The sequence below is a fragment of the Theropithecus gelada genome, chromosome 4, assembly GCF_003255815.1.
Source record: "Theropithecus gelada isolate Dixy chromosome 4, Tgel_1.0, whole genome shotgun sequence".
Taxonomy (NCBI): Eukaryota; Metazoa; Chordata; class Mammalia; order Primates; family Cercopithecidae; genus Theropithecus; species Theropithecus gelada.
Window position 1 is genome coordinate 33,339,471 of NC_037671.1, and position 20,204 is coordinate 33,359,674.

At 46.6% G+C, this 20,204-nt stretch overlaps 1 protein-coding gene and 1 pseudogene across 6 annotated transcripts; both read left to right on the forward strand.

Annotated features, from left to right (window-relative positions):
* The first annotated feature begins 1,038 nt into the window (after nt 1-1,038).
* LOC112622401 (class I histocompatibility antigen, Gogo-B*0101 alpha chain) lies at nt 1,039-12,578 on the forward strand. Of its 6 annotated transcripts, none has more exons than XM_025382017.1 (8): nt 1,039-1,165; nt 1,295-1,564; nt 1,810-2,085; nt 2,660-2,935; nt 3,040-3,156; nt 3,598-3,630; nt 3,737-3,784; nt 12,566-12,578. In XM_025382017.1, the coding sequence occupies exons 1-7, from the start codon at nt 1,093-1,095 to the stop codon at nt 3,778-3,780; spliced, it is 1,089 nt and encodes a 362-aa protein (XP_025237802.1). In that variant the 5' UTR covers nt 1,039-1,092; the 3' UTR covers nt 3,781-3,784; nt 12,566-12,578. The 6 variants fall into 6 exon arrangements, with proteins under 6 accessions (XP_025237802.1, XP_025237799.1, XP_025237801.1 ...); XM_025382014.1 differs by lacking the exon at nt 12,566-12,578 and adding an exon at nt 3,947-4,369 and having other exon boundaries at nt 1,040-1,165; XM_025382016.1 differs by lacking the exons at nt 3,598-3,630; nt 3,737-3,784; nt 12,566-12,578 and adding exons at nt 5,338-5,342; nt 5,466-5,516 and having other exon boundaries at nt 1,040-1,165.
* Nucleotides 12,579-14,840: 2,262 nt separating this feature from the next.
* Nucleotides 14,841-15,403, forward strand: LOC112622426 (annotated as a pseudogene).
* Nucleotides 15,404-20,204: the final 4,801 nt, after the last annotated feature.

Below are 20,204 nucleotides of genomic sequence, written 5' to 3' on the forward strand. Positions count from 1 at the left end.
CAATGAGCCGAGATCTGGCCACTGCACTCCAGCCTGGGCGACAGAGCGAGACTACGTCTCAAAAAAAAAAAAAAAAAGAGTTACAAAAATACAAAGTGTCCAGATAAAATATGCACGCTGCTTAGATGTGCATAGTTCAGGAAAACAGGCAGTGCTTGAGCGTCCGTGAAGAGCATTGGGTCTGCATGCAGCACTCGCAACTTTGAGGTGATGACTACAGGCTCCCGGTTGCAATAGACAGTAACAAACCCTGCTTCTTTGTATTCAGGAGATGTTCTGGACTCACACAGAGAAACTCGGACTAGGGAATGAACGTAATTTTATATGCAACAACTCAGTCACAGATCCATAGTCTGGGAAAGTAAAACTTAGGAGCTTTGTAATGCTGTTTTGACACAGGTCTTTCACAAATTGGATTTCTACTCATTCAGGGATTACCAATATTGTGCTACCTACTGTATTAATAAACAAAAAGGAAACTTCGTCTCTATGAGAATCTCTATGTGGTGCCTTCAGACAAAACTTCACCAGGTTTAGAGAGAAAACCCCTGTCTCTACACCTCCATTCCCAGGGCGAGCTCACTCTCTGGCATGAAGTTCCCTGTGGTCAGTTTCCCTGCACAAAGGTCCAAGGGGAGAGGGAGTGGGAGGCAGGGAGTCCAGTTCAGGGACGGGTATTCCAAGACGAGCAGGGAAGGGGAAGGGGCTGGGTGCAGCCTGGGGGGGTCTCTCCCTGGTTTCCACAGACAGATCCTTGTCCAGGACTCAGGCAGACAGTGTGACAAAGAGGCTTGGTGTAGGAGAAGAGGGATCAGGATGAAGTCTCAGGTCCCGGGCGTGGCTCTCAGGGTCTCAGGCTCTGAGAGCCTTGTCTGCATTGGGGAAGCGCAGAGTTGGGGATTCCCCACTCCAGTAGTTTCACTTCTTCTCCCAACCTATGTCGGGTCCTTCCTCCAGGATACTCGTGACGCGTCCCCAGTTCCCACTCTCATTGGGTGTCGGATGTCTAGAGAAGCCAATCAGCGTCGCCGCGGTCTCAGTTCTAAAGTCCCCACCCGCCCAACCGGACTCAGAGTCTCCTCAGACACCGAGATGGCGGTCATGGCGCCCCGAACCCTCCTCCTGCTGCTCTCGGGGGCCCTGGCCCTGACCGAGACCTGGGCCGGTGAGTGCGGGGTCGGGAGGGAAATGGCCTCTGCGGGGAGGAGCGAGGGGACCGCAGGCGGGGGCGCAGGACCCGGGGAGCCGCGCGGGGAGGAGGGTCGGGCGGGTCTCAGCCTCTCCTCGCCCCCAGGCTTGTACTCCATGAGGTATTTCAGCACCGCCGTGTCCCGGCCCGGCCGCCGGGAACCCTGGTATCTCGAAGTCGGCTACGTGGACGACACGCAGTTCGTGCGGTTCGACAGCGACGCCGAGAGTCCGAGGATGGAGCCGCGGGCGCCGTGGATGGAGCAGGAGGGGCCGGAGTATTGGGAAGAGGAGACACGGAGAGCCAAGGGCCATGCACAGACTGACCGAGGGAACCTGAGGAACCTGCTCCGCTACTACAACCAGAGCGAGGGGGGTGAGTGGCCCCGGCCCGGGGCGCAGGTCACGACCCCTCCCCATCCCCCACAGACGGCCCGGGTCGCCCCGAGTCTCCAGGTCCGAGATCCGCCCCGAGGCCGCTGGGCCCGCCCAGACCCTCGACCGGAGAGAGCCCCAGGCGCCTTTACCCGGTTTCATTTTCAGTTGAGGCCAAAATCCCCGCGGGTTGGTCGGGGCGGGGCGGGGCTCGGTGGGCGGGGCTGACCGCGGGGGCGGGGCCAGGGTCTCACACTGTCCAGAGGATGTACGGCTGCGACCTGGGGCCCGACGGGCGCCTCCTCCGCGGGTATCACCAGTACGCCTACGACGGCAAGGATTACATCGCCCTGAACGAGGACCTGCGCTCCTGGACCGCCGCGGACATGGCGGCTCAGAACACCCAGCGCAAGTGGGAGGCGGCCCGTGCGGCAGAGCGGCAGAGAGCCTACCTGGAGGGGACGTGCGTGGAGTGGCTCCGCAGATACCTGGAGAACGGGAAGGAGACGCTGCAGCGCGCGGGTACGAGGGGCAGTGGGGCGCCTTCCCCATCACCTATAGATCGCCAGGGATGGCCTCCCATGAGGAGGGGAGGAAAATGGGATCAGCGCTAGAATGTCGACCTCCCTTGAATGGAGAATGGCATGAGTTTTCCTGATTTCCTCTGAGGGCCCCCTCCGCTCTCTAGGACAATTAAGGGATGACCTCTCTGAGGAAATGGAGGGGAAGACAGTCCCTAGAATACTGATCGGGGTCCCCTTTGACTCCTGCAGCAGCCTTGGACACCGTAAACTTTTCTCTCAGGCCTTGTTCTCTGCCTCACACTCAATGTGTTTGAAGGTCTGATTCCAGCTTTTCTGAGTCCCTCGGCCTCCACTCAGGTCAGGACCAGAAGTCCCTGTTCCTCCCTCAGAGACTAGAACTCTCCGAGGAATAGGAGATTATCCCAGATGCCTGTGTCCAGGCTGGTGTCTGGGTTCTGTGCTCCCTCCCCCACACCAGGTGTCCTGTCCATTCTCAGGGTGGTCACATGCATGCTGCTGGGGTGTCCCATGAGAGATGCAAAGCGCCTGAATTTTCTGACTCTTCCCATCAGACCCCCCAAAGACACACGTGACCCACCATCCCGTCTCTGACCATGAGGCCACCCTGAGGTGCTGGGCCCTGGGCTTCTACCCTGCGGAGATCACACTGACCTGGCAGCGGGATGGGGAGGAGCAAACTCAGGACACCGAGCTTGTGGAGACCAGGCCAGGAGGAGATGGAACCTTCCAGAAGTGGGGAGCTGTGGTGGTGCCTTCTGGAGAAGAGCAGAGATACACGTGCCATGTGCAGCATGAGGGGCTGCCGGAGCCCCTCACCCTGAGATGGGGTAAGGAGGGGGATGGGGGGTCATGTCTCTTCTCAGGGAAAGTAGGAGCCCTTCTGGAGCCCTTCAGCAGGGTCAGGGCCCCTTATCTTCCCCTCCTTTCCCAGAGCCATCTTCCCAGTCCACCATCCCCATCGTGGGCATCATTGCTGGCCTGGCTGTCCTAGCAGTTGTGTTCACCGGAGCTGTGGTCGCTGCTGTGATGTGGAGGAGGAAGAGCTCAGGTAGGGAAGGGGCGGTGAGGGGTGGGGTCTGGGTTTTCTTGTCCCACTGGGGGTTTCAAGCCCCAGGTGGAAGTGTTCCCTGCCTCATTCCTGGGAAGCAGCATCCACACAGGGGCTAACCCAGCCTGGGGCCCTGTGTGCCAGCACTTACTCTTTTGTGTAGCACGTGACAATGAAGGACGGATGTATCACCTTGATGATTGTGGTATTGGGTCCTGATTCCAGCATTCACAAGTCAGGGGAAGGTCCCTGCTAAGGACAGACCTTGGGAGGGCAGTTTGTCCAGGACACACAGCTCCTTTCCTCCTGTTCCCTGATCCTGCCCTGGGTCTGTAGTCATAGTTCTGGAAATTTATCTTGGGTCCAAGACTAGGAGATTCCTCTAAGATCTTATGGCCCTGCATCCTCCCAGCCTCCTCACAGGACATTTTCTTCCCACAGGTGGAAAAGGAGGGAGCTACTTTCAGGCCGCGTGTAAGTGGTGAGGGTGGGAGTGTGGAGGAGCTCACCAATCCTGTAATTCCTCTTGTCCCATGTCTCCTGCGGGCTCTGACCATTTCCTGTTTTTGTTCTACCCCAGCCAGCGACAGTGCCCAGGGCTCTGATGTGTCTCTCACGGCTTGAAAAGGTGAGATTCTTGGGGTCTAGAGTGGGGGGGCGGGGGGACAGAGGGGAAAGGCCTGCGTAATGGAGATTCTTTGATTGTGACATTTCAAGTGTGTGGTGGCTGTTCAGTGTCATCGCTTACCATGACTGACTTGAATTTGTTCATGACTGTTGTTTTCTGTAGCCTGAGGTAACTGTGGTGTGTGGGACTGAGATGCAGGATTTCTTCACACCTCCCTTTTGTGACTTCAGGAGACTCTTGGCATCTCTTTCTGCAAGGCATCTGAATGTGTCTGCAACCCTGTTAGCATAATGTGAGGAGGTGGAGAGACAGCCCACCCCCGTGTCCACCGTGACCCCTGTTCCCACGCTGACCAGTGTTTCCTCCCCAGTCATCTTTCCTGTTCCAGAGAGGTGGGGCTGGATGTCTCCATCTCAGTCTCAACTTTATGTGCATTGAGCTGCAACTTCTTACTTCCCTACTGAAAATAAGAATCTGAATATAAATTTGTTTTCTCAAATATCTGCTATGAGAGGTTGATGGATTAACTAAATAAGTAAACCCTAGAATTTGAGAGAGCAAATAAAGACCTGAGAACCTTCCAGAGTCCGCATGTTTGCTGTGCTGAGTCTGTTGCAGGTGGGGGTGGAGAAGGCTGTGAGTAGCCCAGTGTGCACTGGGCCTGTGCCTAGTTGCTGTTCGGTTCTTCATGGACTTTATGTGGTCAGTCCTAAGCTGGGTCACCTCACTGCTCCGTTGTCCTTGTCCCTTCAGTGGAAACTTGTCCAGCAGGAGCTGTGACCAGAGGCTCAGACATCACCGAGGGCGGCCCCTGCGCACGGGGGTCTCTGTGCATTCTGAGACAAATGTTCAGAGCCATTCACCTCCTGCCCTGCTTCTAGAGCTTCTGTTCTGCTCTGCTCTCCTGCCCTCTCTCCCTGCCCTGGTTCTAGTGATCTTGGTGCTGAATCCAATCCCAAATCATGAATTTATAAAGCAGAGTCTAATTTAGAATTATATTTGTCTCTGAAATTGGACCCATCATCAAGGGCTGTTCTTTCCTGAAGAGAGAACCTGGTTGTGAGCTGCAGTGTGCTGTGGGGGGTGGGCACCAAGGGAGTGATTGACTGTGGAAAAGAATGAGGGTAAGGACTGAACCCTGGACCTCCAGTTCTAAGGGATGTGATCAGACCACACCCACAGCAGACTGAACACTTCTGACCCCAAGTCTAGAGGACACTTAGACAAGGAACTTCCGTGTGTACAGGGATCACCCGGACGTGGTGCTGAGATCCAGGAAGTCTGGAGTGGAGCAAGAGATTCTGGATTTATGACAAGGCTGGAGTTCATGTTGCTGTTCTCCAGATTACACTTGGAGTATCAAGAACACCAGGATCCCACATGTCTGAGCATCAGCCTCACCTCTAGGGCTTGTTACATAAACGATTCCTTGGTCTTGTGCATAATACTCTGAGACAGGGGTTCTGGGGAGTGGCCTGAGTATTTTCTAAGCTCCCGCCAGCAATCCTGTTGCTCAGCCAGATTGGGAACCACTGAGATCAGAGAGCGCCCAGGGTGGGTGGATGGGGTGGGTTTTCAAACCTGTTTAAAAGAGGATTTTTCTCACAGAAAGAAAAGGGAGGATGTGTATCATCAGTTATGAGATGTGACATTCCCTGTTGTTCTCTCCACTATGGAGTAGAGGCCAGGTAGAGAATTCAGGATGTGGCTCTCGCACAAGGAACACCTGTGAATGCCGCTCTCTGACACCCGCCCACAGACTCATTTTCCACTCACTTCTTGGAGAAAACTATGGAAAACACATTTCTGTAATGTACACAAAAAGTCGTATATCTGGTATTGGGGGCTAGTTTTATTGTGGGGAAGGCCACAGAAGCAGGCTGGAACCTATACATCCAGGAACAGAATCCACAGCCCACCCTGGATCAGGTCCCTCCTAGGAACAACTGCCCCTGCTGCTGAGCACAGACGCCACTGCTCACACCTCTGACACCCTGGTGCTGGACACTGGACCCCGAGGCCAGGAAAGATGTCACTGCTGCACCTGGTAATTGGACATCACTACTGCCATCAGCCATCTTTACTAAAATGTTTTCTGCAGAGTCCTAGCCTCTCTGTCACCTCAGTCTGGCTCAGAGGCTGGCAGTGATATAGGAGTTAAGAAGAAATTATTTAGACAGGTAACAAGGGTACAGAAGGCTTTTAATGAAAAGCAGGCTCCAAATTATTTTCTTTTCTAACAAGGAGCAGCCTGTAATATCAAGCTTCAGACATAGACAAGTAAGCTGGAAGCTTGCGGGGGCAAATGGCGGCAGCTGTGCAAATAGGAATAGGACACCTGGGACTGGGCGTGTTCACAATGGCGACTCCATCTTCCCTTCTGTTTGCCAGGCTCCTTCCTTACAGTAAGGAGCAGACAACATGGCGCCAGCCAAGTGGTAAGTCCATTTGCATAATAGGATGAGGGTGGGGTGAACAGCCTTCCACACGCACTGTGTAAATATCACAACTGGTCCAACCAACCTGTGGGCCCTACATAAATCAGACACCATCTCCTCAAGCCTGCCTGTAAAATCCGATGCACTCCCATTCCAGGCCAGAATTCCCTTTTGGGTGCCCTTCTCTCTCACAAGAAGAGATCTGTTCCCCTTTGTCTTTCTTTTGCCTACTAAATGCTTTGCTCCTAAACTCCCTCCTTGTGTGACAGTGTCCTTAATCTTGGCGTGAGATGACACACCCTTAGTATTTACCTAGGACAATGACACCTCTTCAGCAGGTGGTCATCGGACTGGTGGAGCTTAAGACGCATGTCCATGATCAACTGCAGGGTGACTGGAGTGTTGTCCTCTTCCAAGGAGGGAGGTGGTGTCTGTCTCCTCTCAACATTTTGCATGTTGTAAACCAAAAATAAACATCAAAGCCACCCCCTCCTTACAGTCTCAATTGACACCCTCAGCCAGGGTGCTCATAAGTTAACCTGAAAGACTGGCTAAGGCCACCATGGGAAGCAGGTGTTGAACATGCCTCATTATGCCCTCTTCCCTTTTGGAATTCAGGAAAAGCTGACCAGCATTTACCACCAACACAGACCTTCAATCTGATCAGAAACATTTACAATCTATTCTCTCTGAAGCCTGGCACCTGGAGGAATCATCTGCATGAGAAAATTTCGGACTCCACAACATCTTATCATAACCCAGACGTTACTTTCTATTGATAGTAACTCAACCAATTGCCAATCAGAAAAATTAAAAATCTAATTATAACCCAGAAGGACTACCCCGCAACCCTTGCTTGCTTCATATTGTCCCAACTTTCTGGATCGAAACAATGTATAGCTTAAATGTATTTGATTGATGTCTCATATGTTCCTAAAATGTATGAAACCAACCTTTGCCCCAACCACCTTGAGCCAATGTTCTCAGGGTCTCCTGAGGACTGCGTCATGGGCCGTGGTCCCTCATTTTGGCTCAGAATTAATCTCTTCAAATATGTTACTGAGTTTGACTCTGTTCATTGACAGTATGGAATTCTGGTGTAGTAAGAGAGTTCAAGTGCTAGAGTGTGAGGGGTGGGAAAAAGTGACAAATTTTAATTATTGGAGCAGTGATCCAGGAAGAGAACTTTGTCTGGTACCTGGTAGGCATGCAGAGTGGCTGAATGAGCCAAGATTAATAAATAACATATTTCCACTCATTCCTTTGAGGATAGATTATGACATCAAGTTTTTGTCTATCCCAGTTTATAGTCTAGATTATTGGAGTGGCATTGTGTGATGATGAAATGATTATTCAAACATCTCCCCTCAGCATTGTCTCTTACTAGGATTAAAACACCCAGGTTTGTAAGACCTCAGAGGTTCTGGGTCCACACTGATGTTTTATATTAATATCTGTATTTTCTTGTGTGTGGAAATATTTCTGGGGAGAGAATCTCTAAGATTTATTAGTTTTTATGTGACACCCTCAAAGGCCTAAAAAATCCTCACTTCTAGGTTAGAGGTAGGACCACTCCACGTCTGGACAATGAACAGCTGGTAGTAACCTGTGTTTAACAGATTAGGGACGTGAAGTAAATGCTTACATTTTGTTTATCTTTTCCTGTGGGACCAAAAAGATAGAGATGTACTTGCTTACTCTTACTCTAAGTTTCTCTCTGTGGGATGGTGATGGGGTTTTCCTCCACCCAAATTTCTGATTCTCCACAGCAGCTGGGAGTCCTAGAGTTCGACTCCATTCTGACACTAACTACCTGGAGTTCACCTCAGGCTCCACATGTTTAAGGGCTCAGTCCCACAAGTCTGTCCTCACTTCAGATGCAAGTCCTAAGTATCGGGTCCCAGGTTACCTGCACTTCTGTCTATCATGGCTGCAAAGTCAGGGGTCTCTCACCTCCCAAGGACTGATAATTCTTAAACTAACTCAAAGGACTCAGGAAGTTGCTATAGTCATGTAAACCAAAAAACGTCTGAGACAGGTCTCATTCAGTATAGAAGTTGATTTTGCTGAGCTGAAGATGCACCTTGGAAACAGAGACACAAATCATTGTAGCATCTGTGCCCCGTGCTTTTTCCAAGTAGCGTTTTGACGACTGCAATATTTATAGGGGAAAGAGCGGCCAGGAGAGGAAAAAAACAGTCAACTATGCATTCATCTCGTGCTCAGCAAATCTGCATTTTACATAAGATAAAGTAAACGTTGGGTAGAAAAGTCACCGGGTGGGTGAAGGGATGATGTCTAGTCTTGTCTTTGTCTTGTACCCATGAAGATAAGCTGTTAATTTACACTGTCAGGGGGAAATTCAACAAAACTCCATTTTAGAGTAAAGATGTTGGGGCCCACAAGGAATTATCTTGTGAGCAGTTTGTGAGGGAGGCCACCTGGGGAGATACGGGGTCTTCTATCTTCGCAGTTATTTGTTTAGGAACAAAAGAAAGGCAGTTTTTCCGTCATTCAGTCTCCAAACTTAACTTTTCCCTTTGGTATAGTGAATTTGGAGTCCTGAAATTTTACTTTCCTTTCACACTCAGTATTTCAGTTATATTATTTTTATAGCTTAAATCCCCACCATTTTGGCAGCCGAGACCAGTTTCGTGGAAGATAGTTTTTCCATGGACCAGTGGAGGTGGCGGAAGGCAGAGGGAAATGGTTTTGGATGAAACTGTTGCACCTCAGATGACCAGGCATTAGTGTTTCATAAGGAGCATGCAACCTAGATCTCTCGCATGCAGAGCTCACAATAGGGTTCGTGCTTCTATGAGAATCTAATTCGGCCACTGATCTGACAGGAGGCAGAACTCCGGTGGTCATGCTCATGCTTTCTCCCCCATTGATCACCTCCTGCTGTGAGGTCTGATTCCTACCAGGCCGGAAATTTGTACCAGTCCGCAGCCCAGGGGTTAGGGACCACTGGTTTAAATTATGCAACTATAGCAGAACACCTGAGACTGGATAACTTATAACAAACAGAAATTTGTTTCATTCATGGTGTGGAGGATGGGAATTCCCAGATCAAGAGACTGTATCTGGTAGAAAACAAAAGGGCAAGAGAGGATGAGAGGCAGGGGGAAAAGGAGGTCAAACTGACAGCCTCAGGTCCTTTTATGATGAGCCTTAATCCATTAATGAAGGCAGAGCTCTGATGGTCCAATCACCTCTCAAAGGTCCTATGTCTTAAAAACGTTGCATTTGGGAAGAAATATCCAACAGATGCTTTTTGGGGGAAACATTCAAACCATAGCAAATATAAAGGATACAAATGAGCAGCCAGATGAAGAGGTGCACAGGGAGAGGTCTGGAAGGGTTCTGAGCACAGGAGCCTCTGTTCCCATGGAGATGGAGTTCACCACCCTCCCAGCACGTGGACACACGGATGTGCTCACCAATTGGGAAGTTCTCCGAAACCCAATCTCTAGAGGTTTCTATGTAAATTTCATTGTTTGGCAAGATTAATTAAATCACTGGCCATTGTGTGACTGAACTCAACCTCGAGCCTCTCTTTCCTTCCCAGACTTTAGGGATGGGGCTATAAGTTCCAATCCTTTAATTGCTGCTTCGTGTTTCTGGCAACCGGCCCCCATTCTCAAGCTATCTAGGAGCCCCTCGCCCCACAGTCATCTCATTGCCATATTGAAGTCATGTTTATCACTGAGGAGATTGCAAATGTTTTAGAACATGGTTGTCAGGAAACAGGGACAAAGACCAAATATGTTTATTGGACCACAGATCACACCCTGGTTTTGACCACATTATCGCTTCTTATAATATTTATTATTTTATTTTAGAGTTAATCTCTTGCTCTGTTGCTCAGGGTAGAATGCAGTGGCACAATCATAGCTCACTGTAACCTCGAATTCCTGGACTCGAGTGATCCTTCTGCCTCAGCCTGCTGAGTAGATAGCATTACAGGTGCACACCACCATGCCCAACTAATTTTTAAATATTTTATAGGAATGGGTCTCACTATTTTGCAGAGGCTGGTCTCAAATCCTGACCTTAAACGATGTTCCTACCATTGCCTCCCAAACTGATGGAATTACAAACATGAGCCACTGTGCCTGGCCAATCACAGATCTCCTACACTAGAAGAATCATAACAGTGAAAAGATCCTGGCACATTACCAGAATCCTCTTTGGTCATTAGCAATTATCCCAGTGCAGTCCAAAAATAGGAATAGTCTCAGCAACATATGGCTGCACCCTTTCAGGCATCTGGTGAAATCGAGCTAAGAGACAATACTCTTTCTTACTTATACCTCTTTCGAGTAGTTCATGTAACATTGGATTTTCCTCATTACATAACCCATGTATTCATTCATTTACACTCAGCTACTATTTCTCCTCTTTATTTATACTAAACATTTACAATTTTGGAAGGAACACTAGGCTCTGCTGCTGTGCTGGCTTGGACTGCAGGGACCAATGCTGTTCTAGCAATTGTCTCGCATCATCCATTCCAGTTCATAGAGGGGAGGGTTATGCAGGTAGAGAACTGGGTGACTATCTGACCCCAGGCAATACAGCTGCATTCAGTGTTAGTCCCAACTTTGCCAGGTGCCGTGAAGGCAGAACCTACTTCTCCAGGCCCTTAGGAATTATTACATAAAGGACATAAAATATTTTTACAGTTCATTGCTTAGGAATAATTCCTGTTTCTGGACTCTATTTGCATCCCTAGTCCTGGGACCACTGCATCAGGGATGAGAAAAGCAAGTTGAGGTGAATTACAGTCATTATTCCAGTGTCCTCCCACCATGGGAAGGAATATATGTAGATCACACCAGCACCTCCCCCTGATCCACCAGGAAAAGAGAGGATGCTCTCATGTCAAGTGTGAGCACACTCATGAAGGTGTATAAGCCCACCCTCCGTGCTTGTTTCCCCACTCTTGCTTTATACACCCAATGTTTCAATTGGCTATTGTAATTCTCTATGGAACTCTTCCTTTGAGGAGGATGTCTCTCTGACCATTGTTGGACATTTTGAGCAGGTGCATTTTCTGGTGTAAAGAAATGTGACTCAGTGGTCCACATGGTTGCAGTACCTCCCACTCAAGTTCTTTGTAGCACTCCGAGCATTTGCATCTGAGATAAAGGAGGAACCTCTCTCAGAAGCCTGCCAGGGCCCCCCAACCTGGAAATAAAGAAAAACCTTCAGTTCCTTCAAGAGAAACTCCAGGCACCTAGCCAGCACTAAAAAGCAAGTGAGTGACCTTATAAACAAGAAGGTAATGATAGCTTAAAACAATAGCCAAGGAAGTTAGAGTCACAGGATGTTTGATTCTCTACAGAAACTAAAAATAACATCTTAACATATGTCCCTGAGTTGTTTTTCAGAAACACGGGATCCCACCTAATAGATCCACTGACAGGGAGACCTTATAAAGGGGAAACTGAGGACTGAACTCTGACCACCATTCTTTGTCCTAATTTTCTTCCTGAGGGGACTGGAGAGAGTCAAGGCCACAGGCCAGACCTGAATATTCCTCTCTACTCCCCTAGCTGTGTAAGGAAGCTTTGCTTCCTTATCTATCACAAATCAGATAATCTTTAAATCTACCTAAGACTTGTAAGCTCCCTTATCAGGATTTTCCACCTTTTAAGGCCAAAGCAGTGTATCACTTCTAGGCATTGATTTATGATGTTGCCTGTAACTCTGCTTTCCTGAAATTTGCCCCTGCCTTTGAAAATCCTTGTTTGTGAGCCATCAAAAAGGGTGGGACTTAAGCGTGAGTTGCCCGATTCTCCTTGTTTGGCGCTCTGCACATAAATGCCCTCCTTTCTCCCACTACAGTCTCAGTGTGGATGTTTGCTTTTACTGCAACATCCCAGGTGAGTGGACCCCAGTTTAGTTTGGTAACACACCTACCACCAGCTGAACAAAGCCCACTCCAGGGTGAGGATCTATTCCTGTCAAGACCCATTTGCTGCTTCCTGGGGCTAATGGTATCAGTCTAACTTGCCAGCTATATACTTTCAAGGTCTTCTCATAAAAGAATCTGCCACATAGCCATATGCTATCTCTCTCTCTTTTTTTTTTTTTTGTTAAAGAAAGCATTTCTTATGTGTATTTTATGCCTGTGATGTGTGGAATTCAAGAGGAATATGTCTTGATTCTACCTATCTCTGCATTGCTAAGGCCCCAATATCTACTTATTTCATGGACTCAGGCGATCACCACAAGCAAACGTGGATTTTTTATTGTTGTTACTTTTGAGATGTGGTCTTGATATGTTTCCCACTTTATAAATTGCTCATATTTCCTGTCCCTTCACTATTGATAGACAATTGTGTTGTATCCAGATTTTACAAGTCGTGCTGCTATGAATAATATTTTCATATATTTTGGCACACACATACAAGCATTTCTACTGGTTGACAACTAAGAGTGCTATTGCTGGGTCATAGGTGAGTAGATGCTTGGCTTAGTCTCTGGTTAACAAATTTCTAGTAGTAAACAAACAGTAGAGGAGTGTGAATCTCTTACTTAGAAATTATTCGGATAATAAATAAGGAAGGAATGAGAGACCGAGACTCTAATAACTCTTTTGCAAACCATCATGAGTTAATGAATTTAACCATTGAACAGCAATGGCAATTAACAACACAATAAAACAAAAAACTAATGTCAGGTTCTTCCTCTTGATGGAAGAACACAGTACAGCACCATCAAACAAGTACAAGTGGCAAAGAAACCAAGCCTGAATATAAGCTAACATCCATAGCCAATTACCAATTTAGAGGCAATACAGATAATAAAAACACATATTAAACAATGGCTTGGGGAGCAATCAGCAAAATGCACACTATGGGAAGCTCTACCACACAATATAAATTTCAAGAAAGAATCTATAGCCGGGCGCGGTGGCTCAAGCCTGTAATCCCAGCACTTTGGGAGGCCGAGACGGGCGGATCACGAGGTCAGGAGATCGAGACCATCCTGGCTAACACAGTGAAACCCCGTCTCTACTAAAAAATACAAAAAAAATAGCCGGGCGAGGTGGCGGGCGCCTGTAGTCCCAGCTATAGGGAGGCTGAGGCAGGAGAATGGCGTAAACCTGGGAGGCGGAGCTTGCAGTGAGCTGAGATCAGGCCACTGCACTCCAGCCTGGGCGACAGTGCGAGACTCCTTCTCAAAAAAAAAAAAAAAAAAAGAAAGAAAGAATCTATAGAATAAAAGAGAACAAAAGCATATTTCTAAAGGTAAAACTAAATTATAATTTTGGATGATAAAAATATAAAATAGAACAAGGAAGTGATGATCATGAAAGTCAGGATATATTTTTATTTGGGGGAGGAAAGAGTTTACTGCTGAGCTGGGGCAAATGATGGGGCTTCTGGTTTGCTCCACAAATGTCTATCCCTGGTGGTTAATGGGTGTTGACTTTTTATTCAAAGACACAAATTTTAGACCGTTTCTTTTTCCTTCTGGAGTCCTACATTTTATTTTATGACACAAAGGTTAAGGAAAAAATAATTTATAGAGTATGGTTACTGTTTTGCACATAGCCCCCTCCCCATCTTCCCACTGAGCACCCGGAACAACCAGCAGCCCCAGGACCCCCAGCAGGGGTGACCTCACTTCTAGGTGTGCGTGCAGCTTACATCAGCAGAGGCAATATGCAGATCTACTCCTTGACTCTTGGAAAAACCTGATAGGACACAGCTGAGGGGAAGCCTTCCCCGCCGTCTGCAGGCTCCTGGCCATCAGTGTAGAGGGAGCGGGTCCTCACCTCTCCCACAGGCACGTTCACAGCCACAACCTCCTCTCTGCATGGGGAGTTCATGGCCCTTTCCCTGAACACGATGACGTGGATCTCGCCAAAGGTGGAGAAAACACCATTCCTGCCCCCCATCATCTTTCGCTATAGAGCAACTGGAGTACGTTCCACCCACACACAGGACAGGGAGCTGACAACCAAGGAGGGGAGGATCAATACTCCAGCTTTCTCTACTTGTAATAAGTTCTCCCCATTGGCATAATCTTGTTCATAGTCTCAAAATTATTTAAACTTCTACTATATCTTTAGTGGCATATTTATCTATCATAATATTATTTTATTCTTAATCGCCATTTCCTGTTTTATTTCTCCACCCAAAAAAAAAAAAAAAAATAGCTGCTTTTGGTTGGCTGGGCCCTCAGCAGTGGCAGCTGCCAGGTCAGCCTTGATGAGTGGCGACTCAATTGCTGTGCCCATGCAGTGTCCATCGCAGCCACCACGGCCACTTTGTGCAGGGACTCCATGAGCAAGCCCTGTGCGCTTCTTTTGCTTTACACGAAACTTGACGCAGGCTGGTGTCCAGTGAAGAAATGCCAGGTGCATGGAAAGGAGAGGAGGGTCTCAGGGCTGTGAGTGATCTGCAAAAGGAAGCTCATGGACCACCAGGGGGCGCTGCTGCGCTGCTCCAGCTACCTGGAGGTGAATGCTCAAGAGGAGCTTTGAGGTGGATAGAGATGTCATTGCTCATCCTCCAGGTTCAAAGTAAAAACCTTCCAGCCAATATTGGCCGCGCGTTCTTGTGTAGTGAGCGGGCTCAGAGGTGCTCACCGCTGCTGTCATGGTTCGTTTGCTAAACTGCATCGTCGCTGTGTAACAGAACATGGGCATTGGCAAGAACGGGCACCTGCCCTGGCCGCCACTCAGGAATGAATTTAGGTATTTCCAGAGAATGACACAGACTCTTCAGGAGAAGGTAAACAGAATCTGGTGTTATGTGTAGGAAGATCTGGTTCTCCATTCCTGAGAAGAATCGATCTTTAAAGGATAGAATTAATTTAGTTCTCAGCAGAGAACTCAAGGAACCTCCACAAGGAGCTCGTTTTCTTACCAGAAGTCTGGATGATATCTTAAAACTTACTAAACAACCAGAATTAGCAAATAAAGTAGAGATGATTTGGATAGTTGGTGGCAGTTCTGTTTATAAGGAAGCCATGAATCACCCAGGCCATCTTAAACTATTTGTGGCAAGGATCATGCGGGACTTTGAAAGTGACACGTTTTTTTCCAGAAATTGATTTGGAAAAATATAGACTTCTGCCAGAATACCCAAGTGTTCTCTCTGATGTCCAGGAGGAAAAAGACATTAAGCTCAAATTTGAAGTATATGAGAAGAATGATTAATATGAAGGGATTTTCTGGTTTATTTTAAGTTGTTTCCCCTCCCTCTGAAAAAAATTATGTATTTTCACATGAGAAGAAAAAGACTTTTGTTGACTTTGGATCTATGAATAATTATTTCTAAGCAATGTGTTTTTATCCCGCACTAATCTTGAATATATCAGACACCATTTATGAAACATTCTTGCTATAACTAAGTGCCTCTCCAAGACCCCAACTGAGTCCCCGCACCTGCTACAGTGAGCTGCCATTCCACACCCATCACATGTGGCACTCTAGCCAGTCCTTGACATTGTCAGGCTTTTCAATTGTCAGTAGTATTTATTAAAGTTGAAGATGCACATACCTTCCAACTGAGCAGTTTCACTAGTGGGAAATATGGAAATCTTCCTACGTGTATATCTAGAGGTTTGTAGACAAATGTTGCAGCCCTGTTTGTAACGGTGAAAAATTGAAAGCAACCTGGAAGTCCAGTGATGGGAAAATGAATATATTTCGGTCTTTTGGGGAACACAAAGCAGGCTCCATGACTGAAATTTCAGTGAAAGCAGTTTATTTGCTAGGTCTTACCAGAAATCATCAATTGAGGTATGGAGAAATGGAACTGAGAAGGCAAGAAAACCAGTTTAAAGTCAGTGAGCAGGTTCTCACTGGTAACAAGCTCCATATTGCTGAGATACAGGGAAACGGAGGGGAAAAAGCTGGAGTATTGATCTCCACTCCTTGGTTGTCAGCTCCCTGTCCTGTGTGTGGGTGGAACGTACATCAGCTGCTCTATAGCAAGTCCCAGGTGTTTGCAGTAAGAAGCTGCTGGCATGCACAAGAACAGTGGATGCCACACACTTAAAGCAATTCCTTGTTTAAGTATATAACCGCTTCATATCTTTTTTTTTTTTTTGGCAGAGTTTCACTCTTGTTACCTAGATGGAGTGCAATCGCGCAACCTCAGCTCACTGCAACCTCTGACTTCCCGGGTTCAAGCAATTCTCCTGCCTCAGGCTCCCAAGTAGCTGGGACTACAGGCGTGCACCACGACACCAGCTAATTTTGTGTTTTTGGTGGAGACGAAGTTTCACCATGTTGGTCAGGCTGGTCTCGAACTCCTGACCTCAAGTGATACGCCCGCCTCGGCCTCCCAAAGTGCTGGGATTACAGGCGTGAGCCACCACACCTGGCAGATCTTTATTCTTTTTATGTAGTAAAATGTATAAAGCCACACATGGTTTATTTGAAATATTTTATGATTTAAAAAAATACAGAAGCAGGAAAACCAATTCTAAGTTCAAGTGAGGGATCGTGGTAGTTTGAACCAGAAGGTTGCATGTAGTAAGACACTGTGATTTAAGATATATTTTAAGGTTGGAAATAGCAGGATATTCTGATGGAGTTTGACTTTGGTTTTGGGCCTATTGAGTTTGAGATGCCTTTGAGAAATGAAGGAAGAAGAGAGAGTATAAAAGAAAAGCTGGCCAGGCACAGTGGCTCACGCCTGTAACACATTGGCTCAGCATTTTGGGAGGCAGAGACAGGCAGATCCCTTGAGACCAGTTTGGGCAACATGGTGAAGCCCCATCTCTACAAAAAATACAAAAGTTGGCTGGGCACTGTGGCGCCCACCTGTAGTCCCATCTGCTCAGGGGCTGAGGTGGATGAACTGAGCCCGCGCGGTCACGGCTGCAGGGAGTTGTGATTGCGCCACTGCACTCCAGCCTGGGTGACAGAAGAGACCCTGTCTCGAAAAAGAAGCTGGATACAATGGAAGCATGCCTTCAGAATTCTAGAAAGAAAGTGATTTTCAACGGATAAATCTATATTCAGCCAAATAATCAAGGGTGAAGGTAAAATAATACACTTTTAGACAAGCAAAGTCTCAGGGGTTACCTCCATGGACCCTTTCTTGGGAAGCTATTGGAGAAAATACTCCAGCAAAATGAAGGAGGAGACAAACCAAAGAATGACATGGATCCAGCAAATAGGATCCAACACAGGACACATTCCAGCTGTGGAGCTGGCTTAAAACAAAACAAAACAAAACAAAACAAAACAAAAAAACCAGTAAAAACATTAATAGGTTAGCTGGGTGGAATGGCTCATGCCTGCAGTCCCAGCTACTCAGGAGGCTAAAAGCAAGAGGTTGGCTTGAGTCCAACATTTCCAGACCAGACTGGCCACCATAGTGAGATTCCCTTCTCTTAAAAATAATAATAGGTTATTGCCAGATTTGGGGCATTTGGAAAGAAGTTCATTGAAGATAAAGCAAAAGTGAAAAAAACAAGGGGGAAGGGTGGTTAGGCAATCATTAATTCTAGGGCAGAAGGAAGTACAGGAGAGGAAGTAAGAGCACAGTACCCTGTTTTTCTCAACAATGAGCAACATGTACTTAGTCATAATGATGTGGTGACTGCTTAGCCCCTAACTCTGGTAACTACTTTGGGACAATACGGGAGGAAAAGTAAAGATAGTGATGGTGTAAGAGCTAAATCCTCATCTGTCATTCAAGAAATCACTATAAAATATATAAAATAATGAAGAAATGACTAAGTAGTTATGTGAGGAGAAAGAAGACATTGCTAAAAGAGTTAAAAGTCATTGCTTTGAAAGATTAGGAGGGACGGGGCAGGGAACTGTTAGGATGCATTATAAACAGAAGAGGCTTTTAAATATTACATGTATTAATATATGCACCTGAAGGGGTGACCTGCCCCTCCACACCTGTGGGCGTTTCTCGTTAGGTGGAATGAGAGACTTGAGAAAAGAAATGAGACACAGAGACAAAGTATAGAGAAAGAAAAAGTGGGCCCAGGGGACCAGTGCTCAGCATACAGAGGACCCACCTCTGAGTTCTCTGAGTTCCCTTAGTATTTATTGATAATTATCTTTACCATCTTAAAGATAAGGGAGTAGTAGGACAATAGGATCATTTTAGGGAGAAAATTAGCAGTAAGACATATGGATAAAGATCTCTGTGACCTGAATAAGTTCAAAGGAAAATGCTGTGCCTTGATACGCATATGCAAACATCTCCATAAACCTTTTAGCAGCATTGCGCCAGCAAGTCCCGCCAGCAAGTCCCACCTTATGCCATAAGGTGGTTTTCTCCTATCTCAGTAAACAGAGCATAAAATCGGGTCTCACACCGAGATGTTCCATTGCCCAGGGACGGGCAGGATTTTTAACCAGCAAGCTGCCTTCAGGCACTTGTTTAACAAAGACACATCCTGCACAGCCCAAAATCCATTAAACCTTGAGTCACCAGAGCACATGTCTCTTGCAAGGACAAGGTTGGGGGTAGGGTCACAGATTAACAGCATCTCAAATACAGAACAAAATGGAGTCTCTTATGTCTACTTCTTTCTATATAGACACAATAACAGGCTGATCTCTCTTTCTTTTCCCCACATGCACCCACTTGAAAAACTGAAAAAATAATGATTTGGAAAAACCCATGAAGGCAACTACCAGAAGGAAAAACTGAGAGAATGAAAAGTGCTTGCCTCTGGAAAGAACAAATGGCAGGACTGTTGCTTTCATTGTAAGACTTTTACAGCCATTTGATTTGACTTAACCATTTTCATCTATTTCTTTAATAAAACAACTCTATCATAATAAAAAGTTACATTCATTCATAGAAAACAAACAAACAAACAAAAACCTTTCCTGCCCAGCCCATCTCATTCTCCCTGAATCCTCAGCGCTAATGAGGACTGTCTCCTTCTTGCCTCCCTGGACTGGACTTTTTACCACTGGAAAGTGGATGTGATTTCTAGTTTCTGCATGTCCTGGTTTATTGTGCTGTCAGTAAGATAAAATCAAAATACATATTGAATAAGTAATAAATAAAACAATCCATAGTGAGCAAAGGTTTACAATGTATTTTTCTGAGTCAATATCTCACTCTGTGGCCTGGGCTGGAGACCAGTGGTGTGATCATAGCTCACTGCAGCCTTGAACCCATAAGCTCAAGGGATCTTCCCATCTCAGCCTTCCCAATACCTGCGAATACAAGCGCCCACCACTAGGCCCAGCTAAGTTTATATATTTTTGTATCTTTTAGTGATGAGGGTCTCACAGTGTTGTCCAAGCTGGTCCACAACTTCTGATCTCAAGCAATTCTCTTGCCTTAGCATCCTGAACTGCTGGGATTACAGGCGTGAGCTGTCATGCCTAGCTGGTAATATACTGACACCATCAAGGTTTCCTTCTCCAAGTGTGGACACAGCAGCAGACGCCCCTCATCTCTTGGGTCAGGACACTGGGTAGAGTGGAATAGCAGGACAACAAAGTCACTGCAGAAAGTGCCCATGTGGAAGAGGTCCAGCAGGGAGGGCCAGCTGACCCAGGGCCACCGTATTTAGGGATAACTCCTCTTTCTGGGCAGGACGGTTCTGTGATTACTTTTGTATTCACAACAGTTCTGAAATCTTAGGATGATGAGACTCAAGTCTGGCTGGGATTTGTTTTCAAAAAACCATCTCCAAGATTTGTTGATCTTTTGAATGGTTTTCAGTGTTGCAACTTCCTTCAGCACTTAACTCATTCTTAACATTTCAGTCTACTTTCAGTTAATAATGTACTAGTACCCGTAAATATAAAAATATTGTAATCATTTATCCTCTATAAAATGTCCATCTTTTATGGTATAAATATTATATGGAATATAGCTACATAGGTTGTAAGTCCCACAATAAAAAACTTTTTCTTATCTTTAAACAGTTCTATGTATATAAAGTAAGAATAAATGAGGGGAGCAAGATAGCCTTTTGCTCAGTATTTACCATTTTTGATCATCTTCATCTTTTCTGAT

Bases quoted from the DNA above. Each gene is read 5' to 3' on its own strand.
- LOC112622401 (XM_025382012.1), top strand. From the start codon at position 1,093: ATGGCGGTCATGGCGCCCCGAACCCTCCTCCTGCTGCTCTCGGGGGCC. The intron at 1,565-1,809 runs GTGAGTGGCCCC...GGGCGGGGCCAG, and splicing joins CTACAACCAGAGCGAGGGGG to GGTCTCACACTGTCCAGAGG. The intron at 3,631-3,736 runs GTAAGTGGTGAG...GTTCTACCCCAG, and splicing joins GAGCTACTTTCAGGCCGCGT to CCAGCGACAGTGCCCAGGGC.